At 44.7% G+C, this 19,755-nt stretch overlaps 1 protein-coding gene across 46 annotated transcripts in view; it reads left to right on the forward strand.

The window, feature by feature from the left end:
• Positions 1-617: 617 nt before the first annotated feature.
• Positions 618-19,755, forward strand: part of RIMS1 (regulating synaptic membrane exocytosis 1) — a 489,881-nt gene continuing 470,743 nt past the window's right edge. For 24 of the 46 annotated variants that reach the window (XM_043542468.1, XM_043542478.1, XM_043542474.1 and 21 more), the window contains exon 1: positions 619-1,090. In XM_043542468.1, coding sequence (XP_043398403.1) covers positions 927-1,090 — 164 coding nt within the window. In that variant the 5' untranslated portion in view covers positions 619-926. Of the gene's footprint in view, positions 1,091-19,755 lie in introns of all 46 variants that reach the window. The other 22 variants (XM_043542476.1, XM_043542483.1, XM_043542495.1 and 19 more) reach the window with 3 other exon arrangements.

Here is a 19,755-nt window from a genome sequence, read left to right on the forward strand (position 1 = left end):
AAAATACTGGCATAGTAAATACAGGACTGGGTCAAAGCAAGGATCCAGATGGAGTACCTGCAGCCTTAGCCTAAGTCATTGGAGTATGGTCAGCATATGTGGTGGGCCAGTCTGTGGTCAGCGGGGACTGGAGAGAGTGTCCAACAAAGTGATGGAGAGGGCCTGGCACCAGCCCAAGGCTGGGGAACTCCAGGCCATGGTGCTGACCTGAAGTGGGGGAGCCAGGTGAAAGCCTGTGGCATTGGTTTGCAGTGAGAAAGCTTAGGCAGAGCGATAAAGTGCAGGTAGGCAAGGGGGCAGGGCACCAGCTGAGGAGACTGGCAAGGTGCATGGCCCTTAACCGAGGAAGAGAGAGCTGAGAAAGATGAGAGGGGAAAATATCATCCCAGTAGCAACTCTGGCAAACGTGTGGCCTCAGGACAAGTCAGGGGACGCCAGGGGTGTGGGTGGCTCAGGTCCATGGACTCCACAGCTGGTGGTGCTCAGTGTGAGACAGCAGGAGCATCTTCCAGGAGCGGAGTGGCTTGGACTCCGCCTAACTGACACCCAACTCCCCCCTCCCTCCTCAAAGCTAGCAGCAGCAGCATCCGCCCTTCTCCTCCAGCCCTGTGCATCCAGCCTGCCGCTGCACACAGCCTACTAGCTGTCATCCCGAGCCCTCTCCCTCCCCTCCCACCCTGGGAGGATGGGCTGCAAGAGGCAGGAGGGCAGCCCCAAACCTTCCTAGAGCTGGGCAAACAAAGGGAGCAGCCGCCGCCGGGCTGGGGTGGATGCAAGCAACCATGAAAGGCTGGGTCTCCGCCTCCTCTGCTGCCGCTGCCGCTGCCGAGGAGCCGCGGACTGCGCTGTGAAGGGAGGAGGCGGAGAGGCGTGACTGGCTTTGCCTTGCCAAGGTAGAAGGTGTAAGGGAAAAGGCAGAAATAAAAATGTCTTCTTCGGTGGGGCCCCGCGGCCCTCGCCCACCCACGGTGCCTCCCCCGATGCAGGAGCTGCCCGACCTGAGCCACCTGACCGAGGAGGAGCGGAACATCATTATGGCAGTGATGGACCGGCAGAAAGAAGAGGAAGAGAAGGAAGAGGCCATGCTCAAGTAAGCAGCCGCCCGTCATTCATTCATTCATTCATTCATTCTGGGCCGGGGGGGGTCGGTCCCGGCGGTGAGAGCGGACGAGGCAGCGGCGCGGCTGGGCTGCGGCGCCTCCGGGAACGGTGCGGGGCTGGGCTCGGCCACACTGACCGAGCCCCGCGGGGTCCTTGCCGGAGACTGGCCGCGGGTCTTGCCCTGCAGAACCCCCATCCGCCTCCCCTCACGGCCCTGAACTTCCTTCTCTCCCCCGGCTGCTCTCTCCCACCCTTGGGAACCGCCTCCCTTCGCTGCGGGAGACGCCTACCTGAGGAGACCCACACCCAGGAGAGGCGGGGGGGGGGGGGGGCTCGCTCTCTTCCCCCCCCCCCCCCGCAGGGGAAGAAGAGGGGAACCCCCCTCCGCTGGGTGTGTTAGAAGAGGGGAGACCTTGCCATTGGAAAACCCACCACATTTTGGGAAGGGATTCCTCTGGGGGCCTTAAAACCCCGCCCGTTACGGGAGGGGTAATGGGTGGGGTTTCCCTAGGACGGAGCCTTCAAAAAATACCAGGCTGCCCCCACCTGGCTCAGTGTAAACCCAGTCCTGCCACTTGGGGATTAGGCAGCAACCTGCCTCTTCCTCTGCTACTTCCACCCCCTGCAGTTTCTCCAGTTTCTCCAGCTGGGCTATCTTCCTTTTGCTATCTTCCTATCTGCCTGGTGGTTGCTGAACTGTGGGCAAGGATGGGAGGCATCTTGCTGTGGAGGGGCGTTTTGATGTGGGAAAGCACAGTGTTTATAATTAGCTACACTGTTCCTTCCAGTGGGCCAGGTGTATGCTTGTGTTGGTGGGCTAGAGAGACAACTGGTAGATTTATTACACTGTTGATTACATAGGGAAAGATGTTGGGGGCTCAGGGCATTGATGGATGCCATATTTGGAAACCAGTCTCTCTCTTGAACCTTTTATCTCTTTCCCCCCGTTCTTCCTTGCAAAACAACACCTATGTGACCTCACTTTCTATCCTTCTCCATTAGCAGCAGGCTTCAAATGTAATGTTACTAAATTGCCTCCTGTGAGTGATGAGACTAAACAGATTGAGACTGTGGCCTGAGGAGGAGAATCAAATTTTCTCTTCCTGTAACCACCCTCCAGGCCTATTCACTTTTGGATGGAAATGGCAGAATAGGTAACTGACTACATGCAAAGCTCTTAATGTGATCCAGATGCTTTGTATTCTGTAAGGTGTGTCCTTGCCTCACTGTATACTATTTTCTTGTGTGTGTTTGGAGGGTAGGGCTGGTGGATTGGACAAAAGGTGTGACATACTGTGTGTGGTGTTTTCTTTTGGCTGCATCAGAAATAACCAGTTTTAAGGTGTGGGTTTCAGTTTTTATACTTTTCCCTGTAGCCAACAGTATAATCTATAATGGATGGAAATAGTGAATCCCTGCAGTCTCTTAACTTCTGTGCCATGTATTGCAAGTGATTTGAAGCTGAGGGCAGTGTCTGATTGTGCTGTCGTCTCTGTCCTTTCAGATCAGTGCTTGGATTTGCATTTCTGCAGTGGCTGCTGCTGGTAACTGCAGAAATGTACACTGAGGCCCACTAGCTAATGATGCTTATTGCCTGGGACCAGGACTAGGGATGGGGGTGTGGCACGGAGAGCGGAGTTTGGGATGAAGAGTTCGGTTCGCTGCTGCTGCGGTTGTAATGCTTGGGGTGTGATCAAGACTTTATTAGGGTTGGAAGAAAAGCAGGATTGTGAAACTGCACTATACTAGCCAATGTGGGGATAAAGCATTTAGGATCACTTTCAGTCTTTGTACATCATTAGAGAATTGAAAGGAACTGCTGGCCAAATGCTATGCACTACATCTCTACTTCCCTCATTCTCTGTCCTTTGCCCCTCCGCCCATTGCTACTTCCATACAAATATTTAGCCTTTATTCTGTGGGAAATAGCATTATAAGTCCCATGTCCACTGAAAGAGAAAACTTTTGTCAGGAGTGGCACTAATTTGTCAGTACTATAATTGTTAATGTGGGGTAAGGCATTTCTTTGCTTCTTTCATATTAGCATCGGTGAAGCCTGGAAAATTGTTTAAAATGTTTTCCACAAGGGTGCTGGAATCTTCAAAGCTTTTGCTAAAAGACTTGGGGCACTGTTCAAAGTTAGTTTTTTAGCACAGGTCAAAAATTGCCCTTTGTGGATTCTGCTTGAAAATTGGATCTTTCTACATTGCTTTAGACATGTATTCAAAGGGTTTGTGATGCCAAAAAGAATTTCTTGTAATTTGGTCCACATAACAATTCTTATTCAAAGGCATCTGAAGAATAGGAAACGCCTGCATCAGGCTAAGAAAAATGTGATTTTTTTTTTTTAGATAGCTGGAAATTCAGCCCATAGTTATGGAATGAAGGGGAAAGCTTATAAACTTTGCTAAATAGCAGGGGTGGCCAACCTGAGCCTGAGAAGGAGCCAGAATTTACCAATGTACATTGCCAAAGAGCCACAGTAATACGTCAGCAACCCCCACCCATCAGCTCCACCCCCCTGCTCCCAGCTCCTTCCGATCAGCTGTTTTGTGGCGTACAGGAGGCTCTGGGGGTGAGGGGGAGGAGCGAGGGCATGGCAGGATCAGGGGAGGGGTTGGGAAGGGGTGGAGTGGGGGCAGGGCCTGTGGCAGAGCGAGGGGTTGAGCAGTGAGCACCCCCCGGCACATTGGAAAGTTGGTGCCTGTCGCTCCAGCTCCGGACGCAGTCCCTATACATGGAGCCACAGGTTGACCACCCTTGGTATATAGTTATATCATGGGAATTAGGTCAGAGTCAGTAGTTTCCATCTAGTTATGATTTTATATGTTGCACAGAACCATTATATCTTCTAGAATCATTGTCCTTTTTTATATATGGCCAGCACTACACGTTTTTTTTTTCCTCGGGCAAGAATTATACATGCTCTTCCTTATAGATAGTATAACAATCTGAACAAGCATCTCCTGCCCTAATTTTGCAGAACGGGTGTATGTGATATACATATATGATAGTGCTGTCCATGTAATATTCCACAGCCATATTATACATTGTGAATCTTAGACCATGTTACCTGCCTTCTACCTGTTAATTTGTCTCCAGCAGAATTGGTTTTAACATTCCAAATGTCTGAGCAGATTCAAACAGCTATCAGTTTTCTTTTTAAAACAATCTGATAAGGAAATGTTTCCTTCCACGGCACCCACATCCCAAATGTGGAACTTCCTCTCAAAGTAATGCTGGTCTGAGATGCCAAATGGACAATATTCATTCCTAGACCAGTGACAGGTTTACTGCCCAATATCTCAGGATGGAAGATGGATGCACAAGGGGGCAGAATTAAGGTTGCAGAGGCAAACGTAAATCTGGCATTTCCTAATTTTTAAGTGCTTGACTTTGCAACCTAAATAATATTTTAAATATAGTTTTATTGTATGTAGTACACATGCAAGCTTTATGAGAAATGGGATGCAGAGCTAAACACACTGGAATTTTGTAAAGTCTAGAATGCAAAATTGGATACAGATTCCACTGTTGGCTCCAATCTGTATTGGAGATCTGAAATTTTGAAAGCTATATCGCCGTACCCCCCTTCACACATGCTTTTACACAGGATAAAAATAACTCCCACTGTAGTTATATTATTCAGAAAGTCTGACTAGATGATCACAATAATCCTTTCTGGCCTTAAAAAAAAATCTATGAATCTATAAGTTAATAGGTGTTGTTGATGGCTGGCAGGAGGGATGGGGAAAAGGAGGAGGAGAAGTGTAGGGTCCTTATATAAAACTCCCCAGAGCAAAGGGCTGTTACAAATCCAGATTTTGATAAACATTCTATAGAAGAGACTATCTTTTTAATATGCTTTCCTCCTAATGTTCCATTGGTTGGCAATCTGGAAAATGCCAGTGTTCCAAGAGTTTAAAAAATAGTTAAATTTTTCATTCTGAATCTTATCATGCCCTTTTAGTTTTTAAGATGTACCTAGACTCTCTTTTTTGCTTCCTTTGACACTGGAATAAAATGGTCAAACATACTGTATTGGTACCTCCATCAGGTGACTAGTTAGTTAACTAGTTGCAGAGCGTTTTTTAGCACTTTCATTTAATACTTAGGAAAAAGAAAGGTTGTTAAAATTTTTTGAATAGGAGTGTACCTTTATATTGTGAGAACAATAGACCAAATTATCTGCTAATGGAAATGGGCACAGATCACTTGACTACAATGCAATTTTGCTTATTTGCACCATGAAAGAATTTGGCCCAATTTTTGTTTTCAGTTTGAATCACTTATATAAGCAAATATCTGAACTGAGTAACCACATGATTATATTGCTGTAGACCTCATTCCTCCATACCTCATCCCTTCTGTACTGTCTGCTATCGCTGTTCACTGGCTCACATCTAGAATTATATTGTAAGGGCCAAATTCTGCACTCCTGTACACTGGTCAGACCCGAGTAACTTCACAGAAGCAAAAGAACTGCTCTGGATTTTCATTAGTATAAATAATCATAAGATTAGGCTCAACGTTCTTCAGGGCATTGGTCTATTTATACTATAAAGAATATAGTATAATTTGGGGGACTGGGAAAATAGGGCGGATTTTCTAAAGCATTCAGCTGGCATTTTACCATTGAGTTTAACAGGAGCAGATTTCAGCCAACAATGAATGCTTTTGAAAATCCGACCTATGCTATTTTTTTGAAAAATGACTCTAAAACACTTGTATCTGCCGGGTAACTTTAGTCTGCAATGGCTGTACTGTGAAAAACATTTCATAGGATCCCATCCAATTAGATACAAAGATCAAAAAGGCTTGATTCTGCTCTTTTTGGACATACTTGTGCATAACTTACTGGCAGAAATTTGCACATGATCAGGACTAGGGAATTTTACACAACATTCTTCAATGAGAGCCAGATGCAAGATCTGGGGATGCATGGATAGCTTTTCAGATCTGTGCTTCTGCCAGTTGGGGCCAACGTTTAATCCTTACATTATCCAGTGTGTATTTGGGGAATATTTTTCCTTAGAGCATGCCTAGTTGTGGAATGTAGGCATTGAATTGGGTTCTTAGCCATTTCTTCACTAGTCAGAACAGATTATAGAGAATGGATTGCATTATCTGAAGTGCATTCATGTTTGTGCTGATACTTGTTGATCTGGGACTATGTTTTAATTATCTGTATATATAATTTAAATAAACCCTCAAAATGTGATTGCATTCGAGAGTCTGATGTCCACAGAGAGAGTTTTGAACAGGAAAGCCATGATCCAAATATATTTTCTAGCACTACAGAGATGAGCAAAGCTCGTTGTGATTTTTCAGTCATGACCTACAAAGCCATTTGTACCCTCACCACTTTGAAGACATGAAGGGGCAAGGATGTGTAGAACAACTCTTTCCAGATAGCGCTCTATTGGATGCTGAATATCCATATTAGCACACTGCCTGAATTATTCCCCATCATATCAGCTGTGTCTTGTCATTTGCAATCACAGGACCAAGGGTATTCACACTCTTTGTGAACAATTCAGTGTAATCAGTGTTAGGTCTGCTGCAGACTGAGAGGATTGCATGATTGTCACCTCTGTATTGAGCCCAGATATGTCTGTTTCAGATGCCATCATAATAAATTCATAAATGGTTAAATTTGGGGGGCACTTAGACCAGAAAGGAACCATGGCATGGCATGGCCACCTCTGGAGCACACCCTTCCGTTGCAACCCTACCAGTGGGGCTGGACCTATCCCCCCACACTGGTGCATGGGTGAAATGAGCACATCAATAGGCTAGTGTTAAAGCTGTTGACGGTCCATCTATACCTGAACTCTTTCAGATTTTGGAGATCTACTGTGTGGTTCTGAAGGCAGATTGGAGCCATTAGGGCAGTGATTCTTCAGAATTTAAGAATAATTTTCTCTGTATTAGTGCTTGGGTGATGAACACCAATTTCTGGGTAGAATAAGTGCTTTTGTATGACAAGTCAATCATGCATTTTAAATGCCTTAAATCTAGAGTTATTTTTACAAACTTCATTGTGTGCAATTTGTCATTACATTGCTCACAAAAGGAAACAAAATCCAGCCATGCTAATAGCTTAAGGAGTTAAAATATGACTTTGGTAAGAAATACTCACATGAGAAATATTTTGTAGGATAAACCCTTTAATAATTAGAATATTTGAAATGTGATAATGAGCCAGTTTGTTTGTTTCAAACTTATGTGTGTTTTATGCAACTGGGGTTTAAAGATTTTTGAACATATTCTGTCACATTTCTATCCATGACATGGTAGGTACTGCTAGTTTTGGTGGTATAAAGCAGTGGCTCTCAACCTTTCCAGACTATTGTACCCCTTTCAGGAGTCTGATTTGTTTTGCGTACCCACAAATTTCACCTCACTTAAAAACTACTTGCTTACAGAATCAGACCTAAAAATACAAAAGTGTCACAGCACACACTTTCTGAAAAATTGCTTCCTTTCTCATTCTTACCATATAATGATAAAATAAATCAATCAAAATATTACATTTCAGTGTATAGTATATAGAGCAGTATAAACAAGTCATTGTCTGTATGAAATTTTAGTTGGTACTGATGTTGCTAGTGCTTTTTATGTAGCCTGTTGTAAAAGTAGGCAAATATCTAGATGAGTTGATGTATCCCCCTGGCAGACGTTTGCATAACTCCAGGGGTACGTGTACATCTGGTTAAGAACCACTGGTTTTATGTATATCATATGTAAAGCATTTAGTCATTTAGGGATAAAAATACAGAGTCATAGAGATTGTTTATTTGCCCTGCAAATCTGTGGATATCCATGCACCATATTTGTGGATCGGATGTGGATGCAAATTTTGTGTCCAGGTAGGACTCTACTTACATGCTGCTGTGCCTGTTTCTGCGATTGATGGGATAGGTTTAAAAGCTTGATGGTATGTGAGTGTACAAAGGACAAACTCTCTGCTTATCATATTAGTACAGACAATTAATTGGCTAAAATAATGAGGGGAAATCCTCACCCCTGCTCTGGCCCCGCTATGCTGGGTAAAAGCAGACCGTAAAATCCGCTGGTCCCTCCAGGTGAGGATTCCCACTAGCACAAGCACTACAGTAGAGAGGAGTAAGGCTGTGCTTTGAGGATCCCTTCACACTCCTTGAAGTAGGAGGTAGGCTAGGACTGGGAGGGGCATGTCAGGAGCAGGGCTGCAGCATACCATGCTGTGGATATTGTGGGTGGCACTGTGGCCCCTAGGGCAAACCTAGAGATTGCAGTAACTTATATAGACACATCCCAGGGCTGTCTAAATTATGCTGCGGTCCTCTCCAGCCCATAGAGCAGCTCCGGATAAAGAGGGAATAAAGTAGCTTAAAGCCACCTTAGCATTCCCATCCCCTGGGCACCTCTTAGAAGCATAGTATAGAATCTCACTCATAAAGGATAAGTACAATATGTATGCATTTAAGAATTGGAAAGGGTTTTTGTATGAACATTCCATATGGAAATATGTACAAGTCATTACATAGGCTTTAATTTTAATAGTCTATTGCTTTAGTGTAACTTAAAATATGTACAATGTACTGTTCAAAGTTGATCAGCAGCTGGAGGTCATCAATAATGACTGCACTGCACTTTAAGTGGGGATGGGGGAAATTGGCTTGCTGGGGGAAGGGGCATACCTTTTTAGCATACCTCTTTAGGGGCGCAGAGGCACGTATGTTGCTGCAGGTGCGGAACGGGTAAACATCGGGACTCTGACTCATCCCTCCCCCTGCCAAGTGACCAGAGGAGAGGGGAGAGTATATAGGTGCAAGCCAGACAGGAGAAGCCCTCTTTCACTTGGCCCAAGTTGAACAGCTGCCACCCTTGAAAGTGGTGAAATACCAGGTTTGGTCAGAATCCGCTGCGGGCACTGTGCTGGCCTTTAAATTCTTGTGGGGCTGGGAAGGAATTTTTCCTTCACCACCAAATTGGCCAAGGCAGAGTGGGAGTTTTTTCGCCTTCCCCACAGCGGGTTCGGGTGGAAGGGCTCATTTGGGTCCAGCACAGAATGGGAGTGAGGCTATAATGTTGCAACTCATTTTGTAAGTGTGGGGCGGATGTCCAGTGCAGATGCTCCATAGGGAAGGGATACAGTGATCAGATAAATGATTTAGTAAAGGATTAAAGGAGGTGTTTATTAATGGAGTGGAAAAGGGGTGGGGAGTGGGGGCTCCTATGACTGGCACAGCAGAGAGCCAACCCCCTTCTTTATAGCCCAACTTAACATTTATTTGAAGGGAGGGTAGTAAGGTTCCAGCAGCAGGTTGGCTGGGGACCAGGATGGAAAAGGAGGTAAGGCTGACAGAAGGCCCCCAGGTAGATATTGAAATGATCATGGATTTGCATGCACTGTACACTTTTATCTGCCGGGTTCTTCCAGACAGTTGTTAATAAAGTTTTCAGCCTGATTAAACCACATCCAGTGTCTCCTGTCCTCCTTCCAGTATAGCCAGGCAATATAGTCCACAGCCATATCATTTCAGATTCAAATTTTGCCAGATCTTACAAGTTAATGTCTTGATCCTGCAAACAGACGTGGCTACACTGTCTGACCTTAGTGGATCTCTGTCCAGGCTCAGGTGTGGCTGGGTGCACATCTATTTACAGGGTCCGGGCTTAAATGTGTCTAATCACTGTTTAGATGGGAGACTTCCACAGTAAATTCTGAATGTTGCAGTAGGAAACATGCTTCCCTCTGAGTTATTCCTGAACCAATGTGGGGTTGCCAGGCGTCCGGTTTTTGACCGGAATGCCCGGTTGAAAAGGGACTCTGGCGGCTCTGGTCAGCACTGCTGACTGGGCCTTTAGAAGTCCACTCAGTGGCGCAGTAGGACTAAGGCAGGCTCTCTGCCTGCCCTGGCTCCACACGGTTCGCGGAAGCCTCTAAGCACAGGGATGGCAAGGGAGGCCCTGCACGCTGCCCCGGCCCTGAGCACTGACTCTGCAGCTCCCATTGGCTAGGAACCTCAGCCAAGGGAGCTGTGAAGGCAGCATGCGGAGGCCCCTGGCTGCCTCTGCACCTAGGAGTCGCAGGAACGTGCTGGCCACTTACGGGAGCCGCCGAAGATAAGCACCGCCCAGGAGCCTGAGCCCCTTCCCGCACCCAAACTCCCTTCCAGAGCCCACATCCGCTCCCGCACTCCGAACACCTCGGCCCCAGCCCCACCCCAGAGCCCGCACCTCCAGCTGGAGCCCTCACCCCCCATGCCCCAACCCCCTGTCCCAGCCCTGAGCCCCCTCCTGCATGCGAAACTCCTCATCTCTGGCCCCACCTCAGAGCCCACACCCAGAGCCCTCCTCCCTCCCTGAACCTAACCACCTGCCTCAGCCCAGAGCCCCCGCCCGCACCCCCAGCTGGAACCCTTAACCTCTCCCGCCCCCCAACCCTCTGTCCCAGCACAGATCCCCCTCCCACACTCCAAACCGCTTGGCCCTACCCCCCCAGTATGGAGCCCACTAATGCATTCCAAACCCCTCATCCCCCAGCCATACCCCAGAGCCCACACCCCCAGCTGGAGCCCTCAGCCCCCCTGCCCTAGCCCTGAGCCCCCTTTTGCACCCCAAATCCCTCATCCCTGGCCCCACTCCAGAGCCCGCATCCCCAGCTGGAGGCCTCACCCCCCTCCTGCACCCCAAGCCCCCTGCCTAGCATGATGAAAATGAGCAAGTGAGCGAGGGTGGGGGAGAGCAAATGACGGAGGGAAGAGGAATGGAATGAGCAGGGGCAGGGCCTCATAGAAGGGGCAGGGCAGGGGGTGGGACAAGGGTGTTCAGTTTTCTGCACTCAAAGTTGGCAAACCTATGCCTCAGCTTTGTAAGAAATGAAACCAAAGCCTAGTCACTTGCACTTATTAAAGATCTCATAGCATTTTGCAAGAGCAGAGCTATGCTCTGATTAAATCCAGTTTAATTAAATATGTTCTGTGTGCCAATCTTTTTCTGAAGTTTTAATTGCATATGCTATTTTTTTTTTACTTCCTCTGTGAATCTATATGCTAGTGTTTCATTGTGGTGTTAAGCAAGTACTGCATTCGCTCCAAATGGGCAGTTTTCGAAGATGCACAAAATGATTTTTTTTTTTATTGGATCTGTAAAAATTTGAAAATCCCTTTGGAACTAAAGGCACTATATATTTTTCCTGTGTTTCAAGACAAAATTAAATATTGATTTTTTTTTATGTAAAATCTATTTTAAGAATGTAGGCCTTTGGTAACATACTATGGTTTTTATAACTTGTGTTTTTATGATTCACTATTGATTGCAGCTTTAAATTTACAAAAAAACAAACCTTGATATATAATCTCTTTACAACTTATTTTGCTAATTTTGTATGTATACAAGTTAAGTTCAAAGCAGAGCATCATGCAGTTCAAAAGAAATATTTATAAACACTTCAAAATTATTAGAAAACTTAATTAAAATAAGAATCAACATGAATGTAAATGGACTGGTGGCTCAGGGAAAGAGTAATGAACTACAGATCCAACCACTTCTACCTCCTGATTGTTTCCTGCAGTCATCATTAATGCTCCAGACTTGTTACTATGTGAAGAGTTTTCCATGGGTTATGTGAAATATAGCAATAATTTCAGTCCAGTTCCTGCTGGACACAAGCACATCATAAAACCACACTCTTCCTGTTCTGTCCATATATGAGACTACTGAGAGAGAGAGGTTTTGGGCAGAGTGTCAATCACGTGTAGATAACACACAGCTGTCTCTTTTATCAAACCCAGGTGTTGAGTTTGATTTCCCAGGATTTAATGTTGATTGGGAACTAGATGAGTGTAAACAGTCTGAGGCTTAATCTGGGTTGGATGTAATAATGCTAATCGGGTGGAGGAAGGATCTCGAGGAGAATATTAAAGACAATGACATTCATTGTTGTGGGATTTTGTCCAACTTTTATTCAAGTGGTTTGTGATTTGGGGGTGCTTTTTGGATAAACTGCTTCTGGAATTTCAAGTAACTTTGTTGATTAAGAACACCTTTTTCCTTCTGCATCTGGCTAGGTGTTGGCAACATTTCTCTCAGCTCAGTCTTGTCCAAGTGATCCATGACTTCTGTCATCTTCAGATAGATTACTGCCGCATCCCCCATGGGGGGTTATACTTGAAGACAACTCAGAAGCTTCAGCTAGAGCAATATGTGGCCACAAAACATACATTATGCCTTTTCTTTGTCAGCTGTATGTGCTTGCTATTCATGATGTCAACTTCAGTCTGAAAGTCCCATAGCCTGCATCCTAGTTATCTGATATTGTCTTCCTTCCCATGTACTGCCACAAGAATTGAGATCAGCAGAGACACATAAGGTATTAATTTCCAAATATAGGTAACGGGACTTGTGACCAACCTGTCTCAGTGAAGGGTCCTTGATTCTGGAACTTGCCCAGCAGAACTCTCCTTACAGAGCCAAAGCTTAGTGGTCTTTAGGGCATGGTGCAAGTTCTCATCTCATATAGACTTTTGCTTGAAGGGTATTGGGGCTGGATAGGTAAATTTATTTGAGCAGTCTCTTGTTTTTAGTTAAATTATTAGGTTAAAATACCAAGTGCTAAATATTGTAGATAGGACCATGTACATTTGCCATTTTATGAATAAACCAAACAAGCAATCAATAAACATGGCACTTTTGCATCTGCCACCCTTGTTGACCCACCTTGTCAGAGGCCAAGGACTAAATGAACAAGAAAACCAAACTATCCCCTTCCATCTGTCCCCTCCAGGATAGAGTTGAGACAAATTGTGAGTAAGGGAAAGCTGGAATTGCCACAATGTCTATTCTGTGGTTAAATATTAGGACATGAGTCCAGTCCCCTGAACTCATGGTAGAACTAAATTTTATCTAGACCATCCCTGACAGGTGTTTGTCTAACCTGCTCTTAAAAATCTCCAGTGACAGAGATTCCACAACCTCCCCAGCCAATTTATTGCAGTACTACCCTGACAGTTAGGAAGTTTTTCCTAACGTCCAACCTAACCCACCCTTGCTGCAATTTAAGCCCAATGCTTTTTGTCCTAGCCTCAAAAGTTAAGGAGAACAATTTTTCTCTCTCTTGTATGTACTTGAAAACTGTTGTCATGTCCCCTCTGTCTTCTCTTCTCCAGACTAGACAAACCTAATTTTTAAAATCTTCCCCCATAGGTCATGTTTTCTAGACCTTTAATAATTTTTATTGCTCTTCTTGGGACTTTCTCTAATTTGTCCACATCTTTCATGAAATGTGATGCCCAGAACTGGACACACTACTCCAGTTGAGGCCTAATCAGCACAGAGTAGAGCAGAAGAATTACTTCTTGTGTCTTGCTTACAACACTCCTGCTAATACATCCCAGAATTATGTGTGTGTGTGGTGTTTTTTGTTTTTTGCAACTGTTACACTGTTGTCTCATATTTAGCTTGTGGTCCACTATGACCCCCAAATCCCTTTCTGCAGTACTCCTTCCTAGGCAGTCATTTCCCATTTTGTATGTGTGCAGCTGATTGTTCCTTCCTAAGTGGAGTACTTTATATTTGTCCTTATTGAATTTAATTCCATCAGACCATTTCTCTAGTTTGTCCAATCATTTTGAATTTTAATCCTGTTCTCCAGAGCACTTGCAACCCCTCCCAGCTTGGTATTGTCCACAAACTTTATAAGTTTACTCTCTGTGCCATTATCTAAATCATTGATTAAGATATTGAACAGAACTGCACCCAGAACTGATCCCTGCATGACCCCACTCGTTATGCCCTTCCAGCTTGACTGTGAACCACTGAAAACTACTCTCTGGGAACTGTTTTCCCAGCTTCTATACACTCAGTTTATAGTTGCTCCATCTAGGCTATATTTCCCTGGTTTATTTATGAGACGGTCATGCGAGACAGTATTCGAAGCTTTACTAAAGTTAAGATATACCACATCTGCTGCTTCCCCCTCTATCCACAAGACTTGTTACCCTATCAAAGCTATTCAGTTGATTTGACATGATTTGTTCTTCACAAATCTATGCTGACTGTTACTTATCACCTTATTATCTTTATTATCCTTGTTAAATCAAGGAGTCCAGACTCTAGAGGCTTTATTGTTTGAGGTGTTGAGTGCTTCTTGTGCAGTGCTGAGTACTCATTGCTCCCTCACAGGAGCTGCCAATTTAGCCCCTTTCATGACTACTATAAATTAACTTTACAAATTATTTTTAAAACCTGAAGTGTATTAACACTGTATCATCTTGGAAGAATGTTCAAAGGATATTTTGTAATACAGTTATGCTTCCTGATTTAGTCTCAGAGTTGAAAATTAACCCAACTGATGATAATATAGCACTCCTCAAGTCTGTGCATCTGCTGCTGTATCCGGCTGAGACAGCCAGCACCCTTCTGTGACCAACAGTGTTTTATACATCTGTCATTTTCTCAGGTGTAAAAGGTTACCTGCAATCTGTGAATATTTTCCTATGAAATGTGTGTTTTGCTTTAAAGATCTTATCAGCTGCACTTGGTGCAGTTTCTCTAGGGATCCCAACTTCTCCCTAACTAGTCCCCTTCAATTAGATGAGCCCTTAAACTCCTTCACTTAAATGGAGTTTCAGCCCTTAAACGCCTTACAGTCTCCTTTTGTTTCTCATAGGGAGCTTGGCATGGGGCTGTTACCCTCCACTATCCCAGGCCTTTCTGTTCCCTCTCTTTTATAGGCTTGTTTTCTTTATTGGTCACAGCTGTGGGTGCATGTCTCCATGATTGGCAGTTCTGCCAGCTGTGCAAGGGTGTGATCAGCCTGCTTGTCTGTGAGCAGGGAAGACTCTCTTTTCCTTTCTTCCTGTGCTCAGTATGGGGTTTGTATACCCCATTACAGATCTCAATTTTATATACTTTACAATTGTCCAGCTTATCGGTCATTAGACACAGGCATATTATATTTAGCCTATAGCCTGGTTTTTCACATTTCAGGAACAAGCAATTATTCTTCCTCTTTTACCCCATTCCAGTTGTTGTAATCACTGTGAGTTCCTACAAAATGAAATCCCAGAAAGATGGAGTTGGCTGAAAAAAGACATTCCGTACTTTTGTTAGTATTTTCTTTCTGTTTAAAAACTGAGCTTTCAGTAAAAATGTAAGCTAATAGGCATTTGTAGTGAGTCTTCCAATGCTGCCTCCTCTGTTACTAATGGGTCAAATGTGAAAATCAAACAAAGACTCAAAAAACAGAGTACATGTGCTGCTAAATTATGACTAAGATACAAATTAGGGTCTCTGTGTGGTCTTGTCATTGGACTCAGTTTTAGATTGGTTTAATTTTCACTTTGGCCGTTTTATGGTTTAAGAAATTGGAGAAGTACTTTATGAAATCCATGGGAATGAGATGCGCAGAAATGGCACGGTGAAAAAGACAAAACAGTGGTTTCTGATTGGCATCCTAACTGCTCGTGGACCTGTGCACAGTATCCTTAAGTAGTCTTTCTAAATGACTCACCACACTATATAGCTGCGATGGAAAACAAATGATTTTATTCATAGGAATAAATAAAATTTGACTTTCATTTATAAATTTGACCTCATTTGAAGCTGAAGGTGCTCAGCATGTCTGAAATTTGGACCATTAGCGAGGTACCTGAGTATAGATTTAGTTTCTCCCAAGTTTAAAAATACTGGCCTTTTTGTTTTTCTTTCCCCCCCCCCACAATCCCTCCCATCCTGAAATTATTGAGATCACTCTCCTTTTGTGTATCTTCCTTTGGGAAACCCTCTTGTTTCTCACTGACTTATTAGAGATGCTATAGCAGTTCTTGGAGTACCAGGAGGCAGCCTCTCCAGGAGAAGTATCTTGATGGTGAATGGCCACAGAACTGGGCAACCGCAAAGCTGAGACATTATTAAACTTGCAGTGTTAGCTTTTATGACTTTATCGTGAGTGCAACGATACCGAGGTTCATAATTTTTTGATTCAGTCTTGTGAAATTTTACCCTTATCCAGAATGGCTTTCAATCTCTCATTATTTAAAAAGAAAAAAAAGACTGAAGCCATTGGTTGCCTTCAGCAAGGTAACCATTATTTTCCTTTAGCCTTTGGAGATGAGAGTAAGGGTTCCCTTAGTAATGATGGTTGCCACCTTCCATTCTTTCCAATGGGGCTAAAGCCAGGTGGTCCTGAGGAAAGATTGTGGCTCCTTCAGTCACCAAGTGAAGGCAAGGCAAGGGATGGGATAGTATGGAGTTGCAGGGAATGGGCCTGTGGTGGCAGCAGGGAAGAGGGATGTGTTAGGAAATGGGTCAGAAAATTACGAAGAAGTGCAGGTTATTGTTGGATGCAGGAGGCAGACTTTGGGGAGTAGTGCAGGAAAGTGTGGAGTACAGGGAAATGGGGTGGCAGAGTGGTGAATGTGATGGGTAGGAGACTGTGAGGGGAGAAGAAAAAAATAAGAGGCAAGTGAATGTAAGGGTTAGGTTGTAATAGAGGGATTGGAAACGGTAGGAGAACATGGAGGAAGAATGTGGGTGGGGCAGCTGCCTATCTAGGTAGGGAGGGGGTTAGAGAGGGGTCAAATGGCACCTCGCTGCACCCCAGGAGTTGGGAGACCATAAGTGGAATCTCCCATGAGAAGCAAATAGGGAAGCCTGCATTTTTATGTGTCAGAGATTGAATTCTGAGACGATCTCGCACATTGGGGAAAGGCAGGTTCCCCTTAAAGGTGAAAAAAACAGAAGTCCGGTAGGAAACAAAATGATTTTTATTTTAATTTCATGATAATTAAGCCAATCTCATGATATTTTGGGGGCTGAGTCATGATTTTTGAATGCTTGGGGTTGGCCATACTGCTTTCCCTTTTCTCTCTGCAGGCCACTGCTAGGTAGGTGATGGGATCCAGAACCACAGATTGATTTGAGTACAAAAGGAATTGAACTCCTCAGTGTGTTCTGCCGCTTCCCTGCCACCACTCCCAGTTACTCTGAGCAGCAGCTGCAGTAGTTTAGGGAGTTCTAATTGCACCCTCCTCCTCCTCCTTCCAAGCTGCTTCTGACTAGCAGTTGGGTAATGAGCTGTGCAGGGAAGGGCTGCCCCACACAGCTCAGGGTGGAGTTAGAATTTCTCCTCAGGGTTGCAGAGGAAGGCTTGGAAAGGCGTCCAGAGAATATGCCAAGGGTTCAAAAGCCAGAAGGCAAATAAAAAGAACTCCAGGTTATTTTATGAAGTTTTACAATTTTAAACCAATCCAATCTTTTTTTGTGGTCTTGTCTCTTGATTTTTGAACACTTGTCAGTTCCGTAACATTAGCTTCGTTTTAACAGTTGAGGATTAAGACCCCAAAAGATTGTCACACAGGAATTTTGTGGCAGACACAGGTATTAAACCCTGACTATTTTTAATCATAAGCTAGTTCTTTAACTACAAGACAGTTCTTCCTCCCTATATCTTGTCTATCTGTTTCATTAGACCTTAGTATGACGCTTTTAAACAGTGCTACTATTTTTGCTAGGCAAGGCTCAGCACCCAGAAATAACAGATTGGTAGTAAAAGCAGAGTTGTTGGTGTAGCTGCTGTATAATGGATGGGGAAATTGGATAGGTTGGAGGACAGCAGAAAAGGGAGAAACTTGGTCAAGTTGACAAGTAAAGGTCGTGTGAGAGAGGAAGGTAAATAATAGAGCAAATGCGGGTACCAAGTGGCAGATTAAACACTGACATTTAAATTTTACTTCATTTATTTATTTTATTCCCCACCCCATTTCCACCTCTCCTCAAAAGTGGTATCAAAGTCCTGGGGTGTATTTTTGACAGGGGCCCAGAAATGTTGGTACTGGTGTGGAGTGCTTGAACACTTTATTTATAAACCTAGGAAGAGAGATTTTTAGTCCAGTGATGCATGCCCACGTTCTGTGGCTAAACTGCTCCATTTTAATTTCTAACTAGATTCTCATTTTCAATATTATTTGGAAGGTGGCAGGTAGTGTATAAAGTAATTGAAAAGTTTAAAAAATAAGTTCTAATTTCTCCTACAAGTGTAAAATAAACTGCATACTTATTTAATATATGCAATTTTAAATTAACAAGGACAGGGATATTTTTCCTGTTACTGTCTCTATATTTGTCCTGAATTTTCAATTTTGTATGCTTTAAAATATACATGAGCATTTGGCAATTCAAGTGATATGCTTTTGTTTTAATGAGTGTCATGCAGCATCTAAAGCAAGAGGTGAGGAGACAAAGTAATCCCTTTGTGTAGATTAGGAAATAACTGAGATCTCATTTACTACTATGTGGTGACTGTTAACTTTTTAAAGATAACCAATATCTTTTCCCAATGGGAAAGGTTCCTTGTCTAGGATAGCTCCAGCAGAAATACAGTGAAACTGATGCAATTCTTAAATGTTTCACTGCTTCCTTTAGAGGAGTAGCAGAGCAAACTTTACAAGAATCAGGTCAGTGTCATGCTGCTGTTTTTTCTGTGGGCAGCAGCATAATCCTGTGTGGAGGAGGGACAGGAAACTAAAAAAGTCACAGGGTGGACAAAAGGGAGACTGGGAGAAGGACAAACAGATAAAAAAGGACAATGTGTACAACTGAAATAAAGAAGGAAAGGAGTGGTACTGTCCTACATCCTAAGAGGAGAGAGTTCCAGGTTTGACAAGTAATAATGTACTGGTGTGTTTCTGCTGGGAGGGGGGCAAGGAAGATGAGGGAGTTGTGGGATCTAGAGTGACAGCAGGAAGGAGAGGAACATGTTGGGTTTCCCATCAGGGCAGTGCTACAAATCCTGTTACTCGTGGTACCATCTTTTATATCAGCCTCCTGCTATTAGGTTTAGGTCTCTGATATATTTGTCAAGCTATGAATTATGGTATAGATGTTGGGATTCCACTTGGCTTATTCAGAACACCTCATTCAGTTCTGGGAGAACACTTTGTTCAGTTCCAAAAACTTTGTTTGAATCTGGACGCGTCACTGAGGTTTTGTTGTTGGCATTTCATAAAGCTACACCTGAGGTGATTAGCCCACGTGTGGGTGGGTGGGTGGGTGGGTTAGGGTCTAAGTTCCCTCTAAGCCAGTGGTTCTCAGCTGTGGTCCACCACTTGTTTAGGGAAAGCCCCTGGCGCGCCGGGCCGGTTTGTTTACCTGCCGTGTCCGCAGGTTCGGCCGATTGCGGCTCTCACTGGCCACGGTTCGCCACTCCAGGCCAATGGGGGCTGCAGGAAGCGGCATGGGCCTAGTGATGTGCTGGCCGCCCTTCCCGCAGCCCCCATTGGCCGGGCACAGCGAACTGCGGCCAGTGGGAGCCGTGATCCGCTGAACCTGTGGACGCGGCAAGTAAACAACCCGGCCCGGCACGCCAGGGGCTTTCCCTGAACAAGCAGTGGATCACAGTTGAGAACCACTGCTCTAAGCTGTGTGACCACACAGCAGGCTAAAAAGAGCTGTGCAGGTGCGCAGCCACAGGGGCCTGGTGGGGAAGGGAGCAAGTTGGGGCATGCAGGGCTGTCGTGGGCCTCTCCCCTGGCCCTGGAGCTCCTGCTGGCAGGAAGAAGTGCCTCTCCCCCGGAGCTGCTGCTGGTTGGGGGAGTCCTCAGGCCCCATCCCCAGGGCAGCCTGCACCCCAAACTTCTCATCCCTGGCCCCACTCCAGAGCCC

The sequence above is a fragment of the Chelonia mydas genome, chromosome 3 (assembly GCF_015237465.2).
Source record: "Chelonia mydas isolate rCheMyd1 chromosome 3, rCheMyd1.pri.v2, whole genome shotgun sequence".
Classification (NCBI taxonomy): domain Eukaryota; kingdom Metazoa; phylum Chordata; order Testudines; family Cheloniidae; genus Chelonia; species Chelonia mydas.